General features: G+C 48.1%; 1 protein-coding gene across 1 annotated transcript in view; it reads left to right on the forward strand.

Moving 5' to 3' along the window:
- COL27A1 (collagen type XXVII alpha 1 chain) overlaps positions 1-17,069 on the forward strand; it is a 140,702-nt gene that overhangs the window by 85,671 nt on the left and 37,962 nt on the right. The window contains exons 26-33 of the mRNA XM_083875689.1: positions 1,787-1,840; positions 2,637-2,690; positions 5,794-5,847; positions 13,177-13,230; positions 13,579-13,623; positions 13,754-13,798; positions 14,006-14,059; positions 14,779-14,832. Coding sequence (XP_083731815.1) covers positions 1,787-1,840; positions 2,637-2,690; positions 5,794-5,847; positions 13,177-13,230; positions 13,579-13,623; positions 13,754-13,798; positions 14,006-14,059; positions 14,779-14,832 — 414 coding nt within the window. The remainder of the gene's footprint in view (positions 1-1,786; positions 1,841-2,636; positions 2,691-5,793; positions 5,848-13,176; positions 13,231-13,578; positions 13,624-13,753; positions 13,799-14,005; positions 14,060-14,778; positions 14,833-17,069) is intronic.

Genomic DNA, 17,069 nt, shown 5'->3' on the forward strand with positions numbered 1-17,069 from the left:
CAAGCTGTCAAGGCCCACAAGAACTAAAAAGAATGACATGGTGTGGGCTGTATTTTAGAGAAAGGAAAACAGAGGAATAAAGAGCCTGTGATGTGTCCAGGGTGGTTACACAGAAAATTGGTGCCTGAATGAGCTGTCTCATTGGCAGCTGCAGCCCTGAATTGAATGAAGAATAAGGCATTTGCCATGCAGGAGACATGGGAAGAACTTTTTCTCCATTCCATTAAGTCCACATCTGTCCCTGTGCCTTCCTTGCCAAAGCCTTGACCACGTGAGGTATCCTGAACTTCCAGATCAGCTCTGTAATGTGCTGATGTTACATTGGTGTCAAGGCAAACCCGGGCTGTCCTTTGAAAATCTGCCCTTGGAGATCCTCTAGCACAGCTGGGATTTCCATCAGGCTTCTCCACCAGGAGAAACTTAGGGATGACAGAAATAGCTATCATCAAATCAAAACCTCAACCAGGCCTCCAGTTGGCATAGTATCCTACAGCTTACTACGCTCTCGTGAGCTAAATGAAGTGGGAAATATGCTTTCATTAGACAGAGCTGAGTCAGCAATCCCCATCCTGAGAGCTGCAAAACTTAAGGCTGAAGCCAGTAAGAATCCAAAGATTATCAAAGAGAACAATACAGTTAATACACACTTAATAAAATCCATCCATTCAGGAAGAAAAAAAAAATCCATGCATTGGTTTACAGGGGCCAACTGGTGACAACACAAACCCTGGGGTTTGTTTTTAATAAGCTCCTTAGAGCCCAGAAAATATTTCCCCTTACACTTTTTTTGCTGTTGGAAGATAGGTCAGATTTTGGGCGTAAACTAATTGGCAGCATTTGCTAAATCCTCCTGCCTCATCCCCCTGAGCACACAAACCTAACACACCTAATTCCCAGTGCATCCCTGGGGCTGGAGGGAGACTAGAAACAATTCCGTGGGAATTGCCATGGTCTCCCAAAGGAGCTGTTTATGTCCCATCACTAAAGCCACACCTTCATGTCACCCTCACATCAGCAGGTTGTGGTGATGCTCGTGGGGGCTTGACCATCTTGTCTTCTACCTGTGGGTCAAGGATCTGTTCATGGAAAGTGAGATGGTTCTCATGAGGGGATAAGGAATGATTTGCAATGAATAAGGGATGTTTTGGTACATTAGGTTTTTTGACTGCTTGCTTTAGAAGGGATCCTATGTTTAGGGTGTGCTGGAGAGTCATCCAGCTCTGAGCCCCTCATAAATCAGATCTCCAGGTTATTGTTGCTGGCATTGGGGTCTCAGTATGAGCCACAGGATAGGGAGTTCCCCCAAAACACCCTCAGTCTCCTCTGAAAGCACCAGGCATCATCTCTGGTTTTTTTCCAGCTTGATTCCCTGATCTCAAAGCAGGGCCTTGTAACAACAGACTTCAAATCCATGGCTCTGAAAATGCCAGCACATGTAGGGATTGTGATACTGCAGAACAGGCACATCATGCCTTGGGTGGGAAGGACTGAAGGTTTCCTTGGGTTCAGTCCTAGCACTGTTTGGAATTGAAGGTGATGTGTTTCTTTCCTATGGTTGCCAAAACCTTGGTGGTTTTGATGGCAAGAGTAAAGTTCCCTCTCTTGGAATGTAGAGGATTAATTAATTCCTGCAATCCCTCCACTGCTCTGGTGAGATGGATGGAAAGAGACTAATACTGGGAGCATTTCTGGTAGAAAGCCAATGGCATAGACATGAATTTGGGGGTTTTTTTAGTTGTTTCATTGCTCTAGATCACTCTTGGCTATGTCCCTGTCTCTCTCGTAGGGTGACCGTGGCTCAGTGGGACCCCCGGGCCCTCCAGGAGTCAAGGGGTCGATGGTAAGGAGTAAGTCTGCATTCTCTCACTCTTGCTGCCACCTCTCTGTCCCTGTCCTAGCCAAGGCTGCAGCTTCTCCTGGTCTTTTAGTTTCATGCCAACAGCTGCAATTTCTTCCCGTGTCTGTGGGGATGGGAATGGGTATTTCACTAAGTGGATGTTGGGGTGTAGCCCCTCCCCAGCAGTTGCGTCCAGCAGTTTCCCCCTCAGTGCAGCACTGGGGTTTGAGGTGTGTTCTGTGGCTCCATCAGCTGAGGACCTGCTGTGTCAAGTGGAGACAGCCAGGATCTGAAGGACTGTTTGTGCCCAAACATCCTGGCTCTTGAACCAGACACTGCCCACCAACAAGGGTCTGTCCAAGCTGCTCAGAGCAACTGGAAATGCAGGGTGCTTGGGCAGCACAGTCACTCTGCCTCACTGTGCTCTGCCTTTTAGGGATCTACATGGAGGAATTTAACAGTGGGGACCTCAGCTGGATCTTGTCTTGCTCTGACACTTGTTTCCTGTCTACCGTAATACAAGACCCAAAGACATATTTTCATATTAAATTCAGCCCATTCTCTTCTGGGTTGTTCATAAAATCTTGCTGCTGATATTGCTGGCTGGGTTGGAGCTGGGCTAGTGACAGCCTGGCCATTTCCTTCTGCCCCTGAGCATTTTTACCCTGATAAATATCAGGTCTGCCTGACCTTGCAAGCAGCCAACAATGACATTACCCTGTCTTCCCACTTGGGGGAACAACGTCTGTGCAGATTGTGGACATTCACAGCAGGTGTTTTCTTCTTCCTTCCCTTTTAGGGGCACCCTGGGATGCCAGGAGGAGTGGGTTTTCCTGGGATCCCTGGACCAACAGTAAGTAAAGGCTATCATCACCTTGTAATACCACATCCTGGGCATTCATGGGTTAAGTCAAACAACTGTATTGCAGTTTATTCGAGTTCAATCCAAACAAGAAATATGGGGAAAGGAATGGGACATGGGTGGGAGCAATATGGAAAGAGACACAAAAGAAGCACAATGCTTAATTCAAAACTCTGTAGCCCATTTCCTTAAGGAGGGATGCAGAAGTCACAATCCAGCCTCAATCTTTTAGCAGGACACAAGCTCCCTAGTTCAGGGTGTTCTGGGCTGGGAATGGTTGGCAGTGTGGTGATCACACCATGTGATGTAAGTGATGTATCACGGTGATTTATCACGGTCATTTATACAGTGACCACATCATGCAGCATGACCATCCTGCATAGTCAAAGCCCCTACTGGCATTAGAGGAGCAGCAGGGCAGCTCCCCCAGGCAGCCCCTACATCTGGACAGGCTCATCTGGCACTCTGCAGCTGTAGCTGGAGCATGCAATCGCCATGGAGGCAGATTTTAGGCTGGCTCTGGTTTCCCACAGATGTTCTTTAGATGTAGTTCGGGCTCTCCCAGCAGCACAAGTGCTGCTGGAGCCAACAAAAAGGCAGCCCTAGGTGGGTGCAGGGAATGGATTTTGCTCAGTGTGTGAATTCCCACAGTGCTGGTAGTTGGGAGGAAGATCACAGCAGTGAAATGCCCAGGAAGTGCCAAAGGTGTGGCCTCCAAATCAGGGTCAACTCTGCCACTGCCAGGAGCTCGGGGACACTCTGCACTGGCTGCAGGCAGCTGCTGCCTGGGCACAGATTGTGCAGTAGCAAGTGAGTGGAGGTGAGGAGAAGAGAAAATCTGTACCCATCTCTGCCTGGAGAGCAGCAGCGTGGCATCGTCCAGGTCCTTACAATCAAAGCAGCACAATGCCACCCACAGCCCCCCCCGCACTGAACTGCTTTGTGACCCCTCGTGGCAGTACTTGCTGTTGACAGAAGCCTAGGAAGGCAGCTGGATATCTGCAGATATCCCTTTTTTAGCAGCTTCCCATCATGTTAGCTGCTACATGACTTGGGACAGCCGGAGCACTGGGCTCCCTCCTGCTCCAGGCCTGTGAGCACTTGTGGCTGAGGCAGTTTCTGAGCTGTGGCAGAGAGCTCCAGCCCTGAGCACCATCCCCTGCACCACTGAATGTACCTTCAAGTGAAGCCAAGTTTTGTCTGTCTTCACTGGGGCATAACAATAGGATGAGCTGAGGCATCAGATCCAGGTGGAGATACCAAAACCTCTCAGCAAAGCTCCAGGAGCTGACAGTCACCAGGGTCCTTCTGCTTCCTCCAGTTCCCTCCTCTCCTGCAGGCAAATAACAAGTTCATCCAAGCAAAATGTTTGCTCCACAACTGCATTTTAAAAAGTCGTAATTCAATAAGCCAAACTTCCCCACAGAGCCAGTAAATCAAATAATCTCCTAATATCAAATCCCCACTCATTAACTCCAGCTGTTTTTCCACTAAACATTCCTGATTTGCCTTTCAAGCCAGACCTGAGGCATGCAGTTGTTGTTTGTCCTAAACTGTTAAAATCTTTGAATGAGGCTTAGCAGTGATGGCTGATTAATTCAACAAAGGATGACTGGAAATGGGAAGCAAAGTCAATGGTAGGAAACTTTGCCCTTGCTTTCAGCTTCCTGAGGCTTGTGAATTCGTTTTTCCTTTTCTTACCATTATGGTGCATCTTTTCTGTTAATATACAGGTTTGACAATAATGTGTGCGTATAGGAATATTAAAGGTCACTTATCTTCTCCTAAGCAGTTCATTGAAATTCCAGCAGAGTATCTTGCTGTTCCCTCAATATTTGCCATTACAATGAATGTTTCTGTCCTTGTATTTTCATAAGCTGTTTGGGATAGGCTGAGACTTCCAGAGAAGACTCCAAATACCAACTAAAGATTTCATTTCAGTATATGGTTGTCATAAAAAATCTCTATAAAACTGACATCTGACACATCCAGTGCCTGGGCCAGTCACTGCTGTCCTCACTACCAAAACTGAGATGTGCTGTGATCACAAATACAGTCAACTCGCTTTTCCATCCTGAGTGAGAACAGCTCAACATTTGTATCCTGAGCTTACATGCCATGCACAAAAGCAAAATCTTAATAAATGGCAGTTACAGGAGCAATAGGAAGATCTAATTCCAATTCTGTTCTGATCCGTGGTGGAGTTTGCAGGGCTGACAGTTGGTAAAAGATATTAATATGTAAACAGCCAAATTTGATGTGGAATGTTTGAGAGAGCAAGGAGTGAATGTGTCATTTTAAGGTTTTCTTTTCTGACAGTAGAAAGGCACTGACTTTAAACATCAGGTTTAAAAGCTGTGATACAGAACTAAGTCCTGCTAAATAAATGCATCCTTTATTCTTTTTTACTCTGATAAATATTCTAGCAGAGAAAAAATACTGGCTTTCTGCATTTTCTGTATGAACATTAATGAATCATGTGTGTACAAATCCAGATTAAAAGAAAACCTGAAATCTTTCTGTAATTGTAAGAACAGGATCATCCACAACACCAATAGTCCACATTAAATTAGTATCTATCTGCCAGTATCAATATTTATGCAGCATTAACAGGGCAACAGTTACTTAAAGATAAAGTCAGTATTTGGCTGAAAAAATCAAACTTGGATACCCAAGATGAGGTGTCTGATTTTGCATTTGGACATCTAAAAACCAGATCCTGGTTATTATTATTTTTGAACAGATGCTGAGCCACAGCTGCTTTTAATAGATTCAGAGAAGATTCTGGATGCTCAACTTCTCTTCACATCACACCACTGACACAGTGTGTGCAGATAACAGGCTGCAGGTCATTAAGCATACAAACCTCAGCCAGGATCTTTAGCCTAAATGTTCACAATCCAAAGACAATCCATGACTTTTTTTTAAAAAGGCCATTTATAGACCAGTAAAAATGGCAATGTTTTTAGCAAGCGTTTAATGAACCAATCTGCTGGACAAGGGTCTGCATCTGAGGCCCCTGCAGATCACAAAGGAAAGTAGGGTTCTACCAAAACTGCTGCCTTCCTCATTTTGTTTCCTCTTTCTCTTCCAGGGTCCAGCAGGAGCCCGTGGTGCGCCAGGGATCCGAGGGATGAAGGGCTGCAGGGTAAGAACTCTCCACGAGCTTTCATCCCTCTCCTCTTCCACACAGTGGAAAAATAAGCTGGTGGTTCAGTCTGGGGCTGTGAAGATGAGCAGAAGTTGGGCAGCATCTCCACAGACACGTTTCTGCTGTACATAAAGGCTGTGAGGTCCTGGAAATAAATCTTACCAGGAAAGTGAATGCAAAGGCAGAGGGGTGTCCACAGTAGAGGTTACCATGAGAGTGCTCCAGCCTGGTGGATATGCTGGTTTGCCAGATCAAAACACAGCTTGCCATACCAAAACACAATTTGTGGATGCTTCTGGTGAGGATGATGGAGATTTAGTTGTCTGAAGGTATAGATGGGATGCAGGAAAGGGTGCCGGTAGAAAATGAGAAAAGGTGCCTTTGTTGCTATGGGAGAAAAAGTAGCTGAGGTGTGAAGGGTTGTGATACAACCAGAGGCAGATGAAGGAGGAAATGTTGTGTCATGACATAGAATTAAGAGACAAGGCTGGCAGAAATGGAGCTGAGCTGCTCTACCTGTGTGTTCCATGTGTTCCCCTCCAGTCCCATGGGACTGACACCTCCTGGCAGAGCTCCACAGGGATGTGAGGAAAGTGTGCTTTGCATTGTCAGTAGATCAAATTATAAACACGTCCTGTGCCTTTCTAAGGATTTTTTCAGCCCTGATTTTATGTGTACATACCTCAACAGTACCACCCTGTAGGCACAGGTGTCTCCTCACCCTGCCTGGCAAGAGCAGCCCCCAGCCCCGTGTTCACATTTCCCTCAGTGAAGAGCTCACAGATACTCAGAGTCAGTTCCTGTGTGGCTCTCCCCGCTGTGTTTGGGTGACAGCCGACAGGACAGTGATCTCTAGACCTGCCAAAGCTGCTTGTTTTCCTGCCTGTGACATCAGCCCCCGTCCCACTGAGCTCTTCAATCTTTCTTCTCCAAAGGGATATTTATTGCAGGAGCATTCCCACTCTGGATTGTTTTTCCTTGTCCAGCTGCTTTACAAAGTATTAATAGTGAGCATACATGAGTTCTGCTGAAGGCCCCAACAACAACATATTTTGCATTTCTCCCTCCAAGGATCTGTTTCCATGTTTCATTTTCGAAGACCTACACTGGAGTAAACTATACATTTTACCTACTCACACTTTCTGCTTGTCCTGCAACTTCTGCGTGGGGGATTCAGGACAGCCAAGGATTGTGTGTTTCCCTATGCCAGAGTGAATGTTCTCTTCAAATAGCTGGGACCAGCAAAAGAAAATGGAATAACCAACCAGGAAGCTTTATAACCACGGAGTTATGTACCCTGAAACTGCTCTAAGCTTTAAAATCACATCTAGAAGGATGGTAGTAACATCTAAGCTCGGCAGATGTTTATCAGGGTTCATCTTTTAACTTGTGACTGGGAAAAAGCTCCCGTTCCTCTGTGCTCCTTGGTGGAAAGGCTCATGGGGTTCCCTTGCAGAGGGGCCCTTGGGGAGTGCAGTTCTCTGTGCTGCACAGCAGGGTTAACTGGGCTGGGACATCCAGACATCCATGATCACGTTGTTTAAGAAACTAGAGGTGTTCCTTCATGGCAGGCTCTGAATGGATGGTGGAAAATATCTCAAGGTAGAACTGCAGCCCAGGGTTGAACAGGAAACACCTTCTGGATGGATGCAGCCTGTGAATGTGTGGGCTTTTGGAGAGGTGGGTCCTCTGAAGGGATCAGGTGCTTTTGTCAGTGCCTTTAATGTTTGCAGTGACAGAGGAAGAGTCCTGGAACTGCCTCCTCCCAGCTGCCAGCCAGGGATCCATCCCCCATCCCTGCCACTGAGCTTCTCCTTTCAGCAGTCATGCAGAGGCAACTGCAGTTGGGTTGTCTAAGATTCCCTCACATAAAACTTCTTTAGCTCCTTACATCCATACTGGCCTCAAGTCCTCAGCCCACAAGGAAAGCTGGATTCAGCTCCCAGGAGAGGAGGTTTTCTGGGACATCAGGGACCTGCCTTTGGCTGGATCCAGAGAGAGGGTCTGAAACCCTCCAGAGAAATACTGTGAAACATCAGCTACCACCAGCACTGTCCATCTTCAGAATGATATATTGTGTAGTAGAGACCTTCAGCTTCATGGCCTGGGTTTACATTTCCTCTCCAGATGTTTAGTCCAGCAGATCCTGTGCCAGTCACTCCCTCTGGACATGCCTCCATGGAGGAAGCCAGACTTCAAAGTGCATCCCAGCCCTGCAAACCAGGAGTGCAGCAGTGGCTGTGTCCTGACAGGCTGCAGTGCTGCAAAAAGTCACCTCAGGATGTGCATTGAGGCAGAAATGAGGCAATGCCTGGGGAAAAGGGGGCATTAAGGAATTGGTTTTGCCCTAAGGAAACCAGTATTGCAGAGAGGTAAAACTCTGCTTAAAGTCCAGCAAGGACTGAGCCTCTGGATCTGCTGCTGGTGCTCCTGCTCTCAGCTCCCATTGCTGGGCTGTGCTGTGGTGAATATCTGGTGTTATTTGAGCACTGCAGTGATATAATCCATGCAGAATTTGTGAGGCAGAGAGATGGGCTTTCTAAGATCCCCAGCAGGAAGGAGGAACCTGGGCTTTTCTGTGAGATTCTGCAGATTTCAGTGGCTATGATGTAGAGAAGTCAGTACTGTAAGAACCAGCAGGTCTCTTGCCTGGAGGATTTCTGGTTTGAATCTCTCTCATTCTCATTTTCCTTCTCTTCACAGAAGATGTCCCAGGCACATAGTATTTCATGTTTGCTTACTTGCTCCTGTGATTCCAGCTCTTGCTTTACTCAGGATGGGGAAATGATCCCCCAATTGTAATTTCAGACACTGCCCTCTGTCTGTCCTAACTTACAGAAGGGATGTAATTCAACTCAGAATGGAAGCATGAATGCAGCCCCTGCCAGATGTTTGTGGATTCCATGAGCTCTCTTGGTGGATGCTTCATTAAAGTAATTCTGCTTCTGAAGGAAACGTAAATAGCAAATATGGTTTTGATTGTAAAGAACAATGGAGTCTTTTTGGGGTCTGCATTTATGTTGTGATAGTTTTTATATTGTCAATATATGTATATTTTAAAAAGAAAAGCTTTTTAAAAAATTTAACCTTCTTTTTAGTCCTGACAGAGCTATTGTTCCTTCACAAGTCTTTGTTTGTTCCACCAAACTGATACTGAACAATCTTCCTCAAATGTTATTTCCTTTCTCCTCTTCCCTAAGGAGAAGAAACTTGGACGTGTGAGCCCAGGCTCATTTCCCTTCATCTGTACTCAGTGTAGCACTTGGATATGTGCTTAACATCCAGCTAGTGACAGCTATGTACACGTTTAAACATAATTATTTAACCAAATCAAGGTTTAAATTTGGAGGCAGTTGGTCCAGCAAGCCCGTCGCCCTATATCACTTAAATCCTAAAGCACATTTCTGCTAATCAGCCCCTCACAGCAGGAAAATGTGTGTGGTCTCCTAAGGATAATGTCATCAAAAACCTGGGAATCTCTATGAAAGGCTGAATATCAACCAGAGCCATGATTTTGTAACTCACATTATAAAGCTGCACCTGAAATCCTCTGTAAAGTGCCTTACCCTGCCTTATTCTCTTGGCCAAGATGCCTGTCAGTATTTCTAGAATTTTATCCTCTCACTGCTGGGTTCTGGCTCAGGTGATACAGAGGAGCTTTTCAAATCCCAAAGCACATTTCTCTTTTCCACTGTGCCCTTTATTCATCCAGCTCCTGCATCAGCTGCTCCCAGGCAAAGCCTGCAAATCCAAGATAAGGAGAGCACACCTGCACTCCAGGCCCTTTGCTGCTCCATGCCAGAGGGAAGGAATTGCTGCCTCTGCCACAGGGACCCAATGATTTCCAGCATCTCTAGCTGCAGGAATTTGTAAATGCCAGGGATTTGTAAAGTGGTGTTATCTAAGCAAACCTGAAAATATTTGTCTTTCCAAGCCCAGCTGAGTTGTTGTTCGTGGAGAAGTGGAGGGTATTGTTTTGCTTCCAGGGATTTTTCTAGTTGACTGAGAAAGCCTTAGAAGTCTTTAAGGAAAAGCTCATTCCAGATTCATGGCCAGGGATGTCTCCCTTTGGCTTCATTCAAGGCATTTGCTTGATTTTTTGTTTGGCCAGACTGTGATAGTGAAATATCAATATTTGGATAACTGGGTAAGGAAGGAGCTTTGGGTTTCTGGAGAGGAGCTGCTGGCTGCTCCTTCATATTGCTGTTCAGAGGCAGGTCACTGTCACTGTCTGAGCTCTGGGGAGGTGTTTAACAGGAGGAAATGCAGCACTGCTCTGCAGAAACACCTTGTTGGGTACATTGTTCTGCAGGAACACTGTCTACTTTAGAAGCAGGATATATCCCTGTTGCCTCACCTGGACTGGCAAAGCTTGGAGCTGAGCTCCCCTGCCTTGGTGAGCTGTTCACATCCAGCCACTGTCATAACCTCATGTTTAGTCTGGGGTTTCTGATAGCCCTGCTTGCTGTTGCTCAGCACAGGGAAATGCTGTCCTGGCCTCCACTGCCCAGAGGGCACTGAGGGTCCAAGGGAAGCCCAGGGACTGTGCTCAGCTCTGCTTGCCAGGCCAAGCTGCCAGGTCTGCAGGGGGAAAGCACCTTGAGGCTTTGGGATGCTCCCTGGAGAGCTGCCAGGACCTCAGTCACTCACCTCTAACCAGCATTGTCAGTAAAAGAGAGTTTTAAAAATTTAACTAATTGACCAAATGCAGCTTTTCTTGTCAGGGTGGATTAGGGGAAGCCTTTATGCCAGGTTTCAGCCTAGGAAGCCAGAGAAGATGAAGCTGCCACATGCATTTGAGAATAGAGAGTCACTTTCTCCTTCTTCAGGGCTGATGCTGATGAGATGTGTTGTGATGGGATTAGGCAGGTGGCTACTGTGGAGTGAGATTGCCCTGGCAGATCCTGCCATGCTGGTGACAGGGCTCTGCTGGAAGAGATGAGGATACTGTAAACGCTTCCCTGGCCAGCCAGCCCTGATGGGAGCCACAGCCATCACTGAGGGCACCCAACAGCCTCCAGCTGGCTCAGAGCAGCCCCTGCACTGGCAAAAGGGCTGGACAGGGCAGGACAAGCTACAGAAGATGGGTCTGGATGGACCAGATTCATTCATTCCATTTTCCTTCCCAACTCTAACCTGGATCATCACTAATTTCCATGTCCCACTTGCTTCTGATCCCTGTTTCCTCTTGCACGGCAGAGCTAAGGACTCCTTGCCCTCTGCACATCCTTCCCCTGCTTCACTAGCAGGTCGCCACATCATCTCAGATAGTAAAGATGTAATTGCACAAAATATCCAGGTGGCTGCTCACAGAAAAGGGGAACAGTTTCTTTTCTGGGAAGGATGAGCATTAGATTGTTGTGGGTGCTTTCCCAGAGTGCCAACATCACAGCCTTGCTGACACCTCCCTTCCCAGTGCAGGTCTGGATGTTTGCTGGGTGTTCCAGCCATGTCAGGCAGCCTCCAAGATGCCTCCAGGCCCTGCTCTTCCACCACCCCAAGTTACAGGGCTGTTCTGACTTGAGCTGTCAGTAGCCCCTGCTTTTAAATGACCTTCTGGTCTTTGTCATTGTGCTTTGAGGTCTATAGGGACATGGATTAATAAAACTTTTGGTCTTTACTGCTCTCTGATCTAGGGGCCAGCATGAGCCACTGCACTTGGGGTTTTGGGCTGATGAGAGGTGATGTGACATTTGTGCAGCACAGCCCCAGCTGTGAAACACCCCTTTGCTTGTGGGGATCCCATCTGGGGCACAGCCCTCTGTCTGTCTGTCTGTCTATCTGTCTGTCTGTCTGTCCTGGAGGCCAGGCTGAGCATTCTTCAGAGCTGTGCCATACTGGCAGTGCAATACAGGCTCTTGGTTATTCAGTCTCTGCTCCTCTGAGCAGCATAGGGCCTTGCCAAGCTCAGTAGGAGTTTTTGCATTATTTTATATTGACAATGTTTGTCTGCTGTAATAATTTGGCTGGGGTTCCTATACATTTCTGCTGTACACTGCCTTTCTTTGTGAGTCTCTCTCTTTGCCTGTCATCCTGGAGTTGCTTTTCTAACACACTGGCTCCCCAGCCCCGTTATTACTTTTGGCACTGGGTTTGCATCCCGATTAAGCACATTGGCTCCTGTTTTTCCCTTTCTGCATTGGCCAGCTCTCAGAATTCCTCTTACCACTACACTCTAGCACCACTCTGTGTTTTTATTTATTTATATTGCAGTAGTGCCTGAGAGTCCTAACTGAGCTCATGAGCTGATTACGAACATGACGTCTGTTAATAGAGTCTCTTCATACGCCCTTTCTTAACTCTTTTATTTTCTTTCACTGTGGCTTCTTATTCTCTGTCATTGTGAGGTACTGGTCTCTGGGGGTCAAAAGGTGCAGAGGGTTGTGTGTTCAGCTTTCCTGAAATGAGCTTGAAAGGTAGATGGTCTTTTAAGTCCCTTTCAACCCAAACCATTTTTTCTGTGATTCTCTGATCATATCTTTACTCTCTTCCCATAGCTCACCTCACTTGGAACCCTTTAAAAGGACAAGGATGCCCCTTCCCCAGTGATGCCCAAGCTGTACCATGAACTGTTTAATTTTAGCTGCTCAAACCTGCTCATTTGCAGCAGGGTGTGTGCCCCATACTCCTCCCAAGGTCCCTGTGCCCACTGCCCACTCACACGCCCAGGAGCAGATGCCAGGCATGGCACCAGACCCTCCCCACCTCCCTGGTCCTTAACAGCAGCCAGATCTTTAAATATCACATAACTGTAGCTGAGGGCTTGGAGTTCAGCTGCCAGCAAACATCCTTTTATCTTTGAGAGGAGTTTGGGGCCCAAGATGATGTGAAGGTGCTGTGCAGTGGGGATTGTGCACCTCTATACCACCACTGTGACCATGGCACAGTGTGGTGTGGCAAGGGTTAAGGGCAAAGGTTTGGAAAGGGAAGGTTTCTAGGGAGAAAAAGGTTTGTTGTCAATGAGGCTGGAACTGCAAGTTTTGTCTGTGCATTGCAAAACTGTTTTCATGTAACCATTGTCTGAAAATAAGGCTGTTCCTGGCCTGCCTTTCTCCTCTGGCTGGGGTTAGTGGTTGATAGTTGGTTTAACAGGAATAAAAAGTGCCGTGTGCTGGTAATGGTGAGAAATGAAGCAACAAAACACAGAAAGAATCTTTTAGTGCTGGGCTCTGAGCTGCTGTGCTCAACCCAAGCAGGTATGAGTTGGCTTAGCCAGGATTGATCTCATGGACTGTCCTGGTGGCCAAGGCTAAAGTGACAGCTGGATTTTCCAGTGAGCCACATCCTCTGTGTTCTTATTTTTGCCTCTCCTTTGCCTCCCTCCAGGGTGCCAGAGGGCCTGATGGCCCCACAGGCGAGCCAGGGGCGCGAGGTGTCAAGGTGAGTGCCAAGGCTGCTCTCAGCTCTGCTGTGAAATGCTCTGGGCAGGATCAATGTCACATCTTCCTCCAGGAACAGGGATGTTTAATTGCTCCATGAGGATCAACCAGCATGGATGAGTCTGTCTTGCAACCAGAGTAAAATCCATGCAGCATTGGGATCAGGGCCCTTGCCCACACTCCCAGCTGGTTGGGGTGTTCCTTGGGGCACCATCCCAGGTGTTTGGCCTCTCCAAAGCTGCAGGGAACTGGAAGGGAAATTTGGGGCAAGAGCAGATGGGATGGGGGAGAAGAGCTTCACCAACAGCTTGTACTCCTGCTGACATGTTTTTTTCTTTTTGTTTTGCAGGGCCGACCAGGGGAGCCGGGCAGGGTGGGCCCAGATGGGCTGCAGGTATGTCCCCTGTGAGAGCCACAGCTGCCACTCCTGGGGACACCCACATGTCCTCAGACCCTCCAGGCCAAAGCACACAGGTGTGCCAGCACATCCCCAGATGGTAATGGCTGTAACTGTGTGTTCACAGGGCAAGATGGGGGAGACTGGGGAGACAGGAGCACGTGGATTCCCAGTAAGTGTCCATCCCTTCTACTTCCTTTCATAACCTCAAGTCCTTAAGTTTTGAGTCCTGGTCCAGGAGGGGGAATCTGGACCCTATCTCACAGGGCCACCTCTTCCCTCCTGTCACTAGAGCATTTTTGAGGTGCACATTTCTGCCAAGAGACACGGGGAGTTGCTGCTGGGTTGGAGCTGACCCTGGTGTTTCTAATTTTTCTAGGGGATCCAAGGACCTTCTGGACCTCCAGGAGCAAAAGGGGCTCCAGGCGACCCGGCAAGTGTCCTATCAGTCTCTCTGCCTGTCTTCCCTTGCACACAGACACTTCATTCCTTTCTCTGTCTGTCTCTTCCCCACCACTTATCCCATCCCCAGCTTCTCTGTCCTTGCCAACTCCAGCATGGTCAGAGATGTGAAAGACTTGGCTAGAGTCCTAGGAGCCATAAGGAAAGACAAGGTCAGACCCCTGGAAAGCAAAAGGGAGCCATGGATCTACCAGGGAGAGTGTAGGATACAGCCTGGGGTGGATTTTGGAAGGGAAGGTAGAAATGAAGGGCAAGGTTGGGTCCAGGACAGGGTGAGATGTAACAGGAGCTGGAGTGTAGGTGAAGTGGAAGGGGGAGCAGGAGAGAGGCTGATGGTGTCAGAACTGAGCCCACAGCTTTGGGGGAGTCACTGGGGTGGGACAGACCTCAAGGAGGACCAGCAGTGCTGGACAGTGAAGGGAGAGGGTAAACCAGACACTTTCACATTACCCACTGCTGTTGTTTCAGATGGGAGCCAGGAAGGTGAAAGGTCTTCTGAGCTCTTTGCCTGTTAAGGTGCCTCAGCATACCCACTGCTGGCCTCTCCATCCCACTAGCCAAATCTTGCACAGTGAGAACTCCTCTGAGGTGTGGGAGGAAGCTGATGTTTTATCTTACAGACCAGAGAAGTGATGCCCTTCAGAGATGAAAGCAGTTGTATGAAAAGAGCTTTGTGTCTCTATTTTGCAGGGTCCCCAAGGACCACAGGGGCCACCCGGGCCTTTGGGCGAAATGGGGCATAAGGTAGGTCTGACCTTTGTTCCTGTTTATTTTCCCCTTCTATGAGGAGTGGCAGGACTGAGGGAGGAGTAAACGTGCAGGGGAGCATCCCTCCACAACTTGCAGCGTGGAACCAGCAGGAAGGATTTCCCTTAAGCCTGAAAGTCAGCTTCCAAAACAAACAGTGAAAATCAGAAATTTGAGCACCCTTTTCATCACAGGCCACAGACACCCAGCTGGTGGAAGTGCAGACCCAAATTCTCAGCAGAAGATAAATTTCAAAGGTGACCATGGCAGGGACCAACTTTTTGCACCAAGATGCAAAGTCAGGGACCCAATACAAAAACAATTCAGACTGAGTGCTGGTCTTTCCCTCTCCCTGGTGCTGTTGCTGATGACACAGGTTTGCCAGCCTGCCCAGATGGCCATGGCAGCCCCAGCTGAGGCTGCTGCAGCCAGTGCAGGAAGCTCAGAGACGCCTTTGCTGCTGACGGTGCTGCTGGGCCATGGTTGCCATGAAGCAGTGACACAAACACACCAAAACTGAGCAGCAGCTGCCAAACAGTGCCCTAATGGAGTGCAGGGGATGCCTCCATGGTTTCCCCCAACTTCTCTGCACTTTTGGCTTTATTTCATTCCTCCTAAAATAATAGAGCCTTGCCTCTTTCTATCACGTGTGCCAGTGTCCCTTGCACAGCTCCTTTCTGTAGGTCCTGAGCTGTAACACAGACATGAAGGTGGCTTTGAATGCAGTCTATGCAAACTGTGTGAGTCATGAAAGTTTCCATTCTCATGGCTGCTGGACTGGATGGAGCGAGCTCTCAGCATGGTAAACCACACTGGGGAGCTGGAAAGCTGCTACTGAGCCACTCTGGATGCTGCCAACCAAGAAAGTACAGACCTTCATTCAAATCTGTAACTCCTCCAGGAGCCTTTCTCTGCACTGGCACCTCTGGAGAAACCAAAGCAGGATTTTTGCTTTCATTGGACCTTGAATTTTCTCGTTGCGTGACATGACCATTTGTTCACAAACCCAACACACACCCTGCTCCCCCCTCTGCTTGAATCCAGTTCAGCAAGCCAGGAACTGGCTTTATTCCCTGGGTAGCTCCCTTGACTATGTGCTCTTTTTTCCTTTATTCCCAACTGTAAAGAGAAGGGAGATTGTTGTCTAGAATGCAAATATCATAAGTAAATAAACCACTCAAATCCTTTAAAGAGAAGCTTTACTGTCCCATCTTTGGGCTTGTTTTACAGACTCTCATTCCCCACTGTTTCCCAGAGGTAGGAGCAAATGTACAAAGATTAAAGCTCCCAATAGATCTTGGTATTAAAGATAGTGAATGGCTGTGACCCCACTATCAGGGGCTGCACATGGACTGAGTGAGAACAGTTTGCAAGGTCATTCTCGCATCTTACATCTTTCTATCTTAATTCCTATCTTTGTCCAGGTCAAGCATTCATTTTTGGTTCTTTGAGGGCTGCCAAATCCCTGTACCAGAGTCTGTGCTCTCATAAGAGCAAGAGACTTTCTCTCAGCCAGTCCAGCCTGGGCTGTGGATTTCTGCTCTGAGCTCAGGTGTTGGACTTTGGGTATTTGCTGGCCCTGTACAGCCACAGACAGCTGGCCGATGGATGTCAAGGCTAATCTGGCTGAGATTTGTGCTGGAGGGCTCAGTGTCAGCTTGCTGCCCTCAGCTCCCTTTAGCTGGCAGCACCATCGTGCCCCTGCCTCTCTGGGAATGGGGGACAAAGGCTCAGCTGGGAGATGTGGCCTGTGGGGCAGCTTGACCCTCATCAGGAGGAGCCTGATGGTGCAGAGGACGTGCTCACACCAGTGGGAATGGAGAATTGAGACTGCAGGGAGCAAGAGCAAGACACAGCCAAACATTTCTGTCACCCACTCTACCAGCCCAGCCTGCTGGACCCTTGCAAAGAGCTTCCAGTTCTCATTCTGGACCTTTTCCCTCCTATCCCAGCTGGTTCCAGTGCTGCTCCCTGGTGGGGTTACTAACCTTAGAAAACAGAGGGATTGGAAGGAGGCAGAGAAAGGTGCTTGGCAGAGGAGGCTGGGGAGAAGGGAGGTGTGAGAGCTGATCAGAGCCCTCCCAGAATCCAGGCACGAGGGGCCTCTTTGATGCTGTGGACCCCGAGCCAGCTCCAGGGAGGTAATTGCATTGCAACCAGGGCTTGGCTGTCCCAGGAGAGCTCTGCTAAAGGAGTTATGTCTTTGATCTTGCTTTCTGCTTTGTTACAATGGG

The sequence above is a fragment of the Zosterops lateralis genome, assembly GCF_965231275.1.
Source record: "Zosterops lateralis genome assembly, chromosome: 20".
Classification (NCBI taxonomy): Eukaryota; Metazoa; Chordata; class Aves; order Passeriformes; family Zosteropidae; genus Zosterops; species Zosterops lateralis.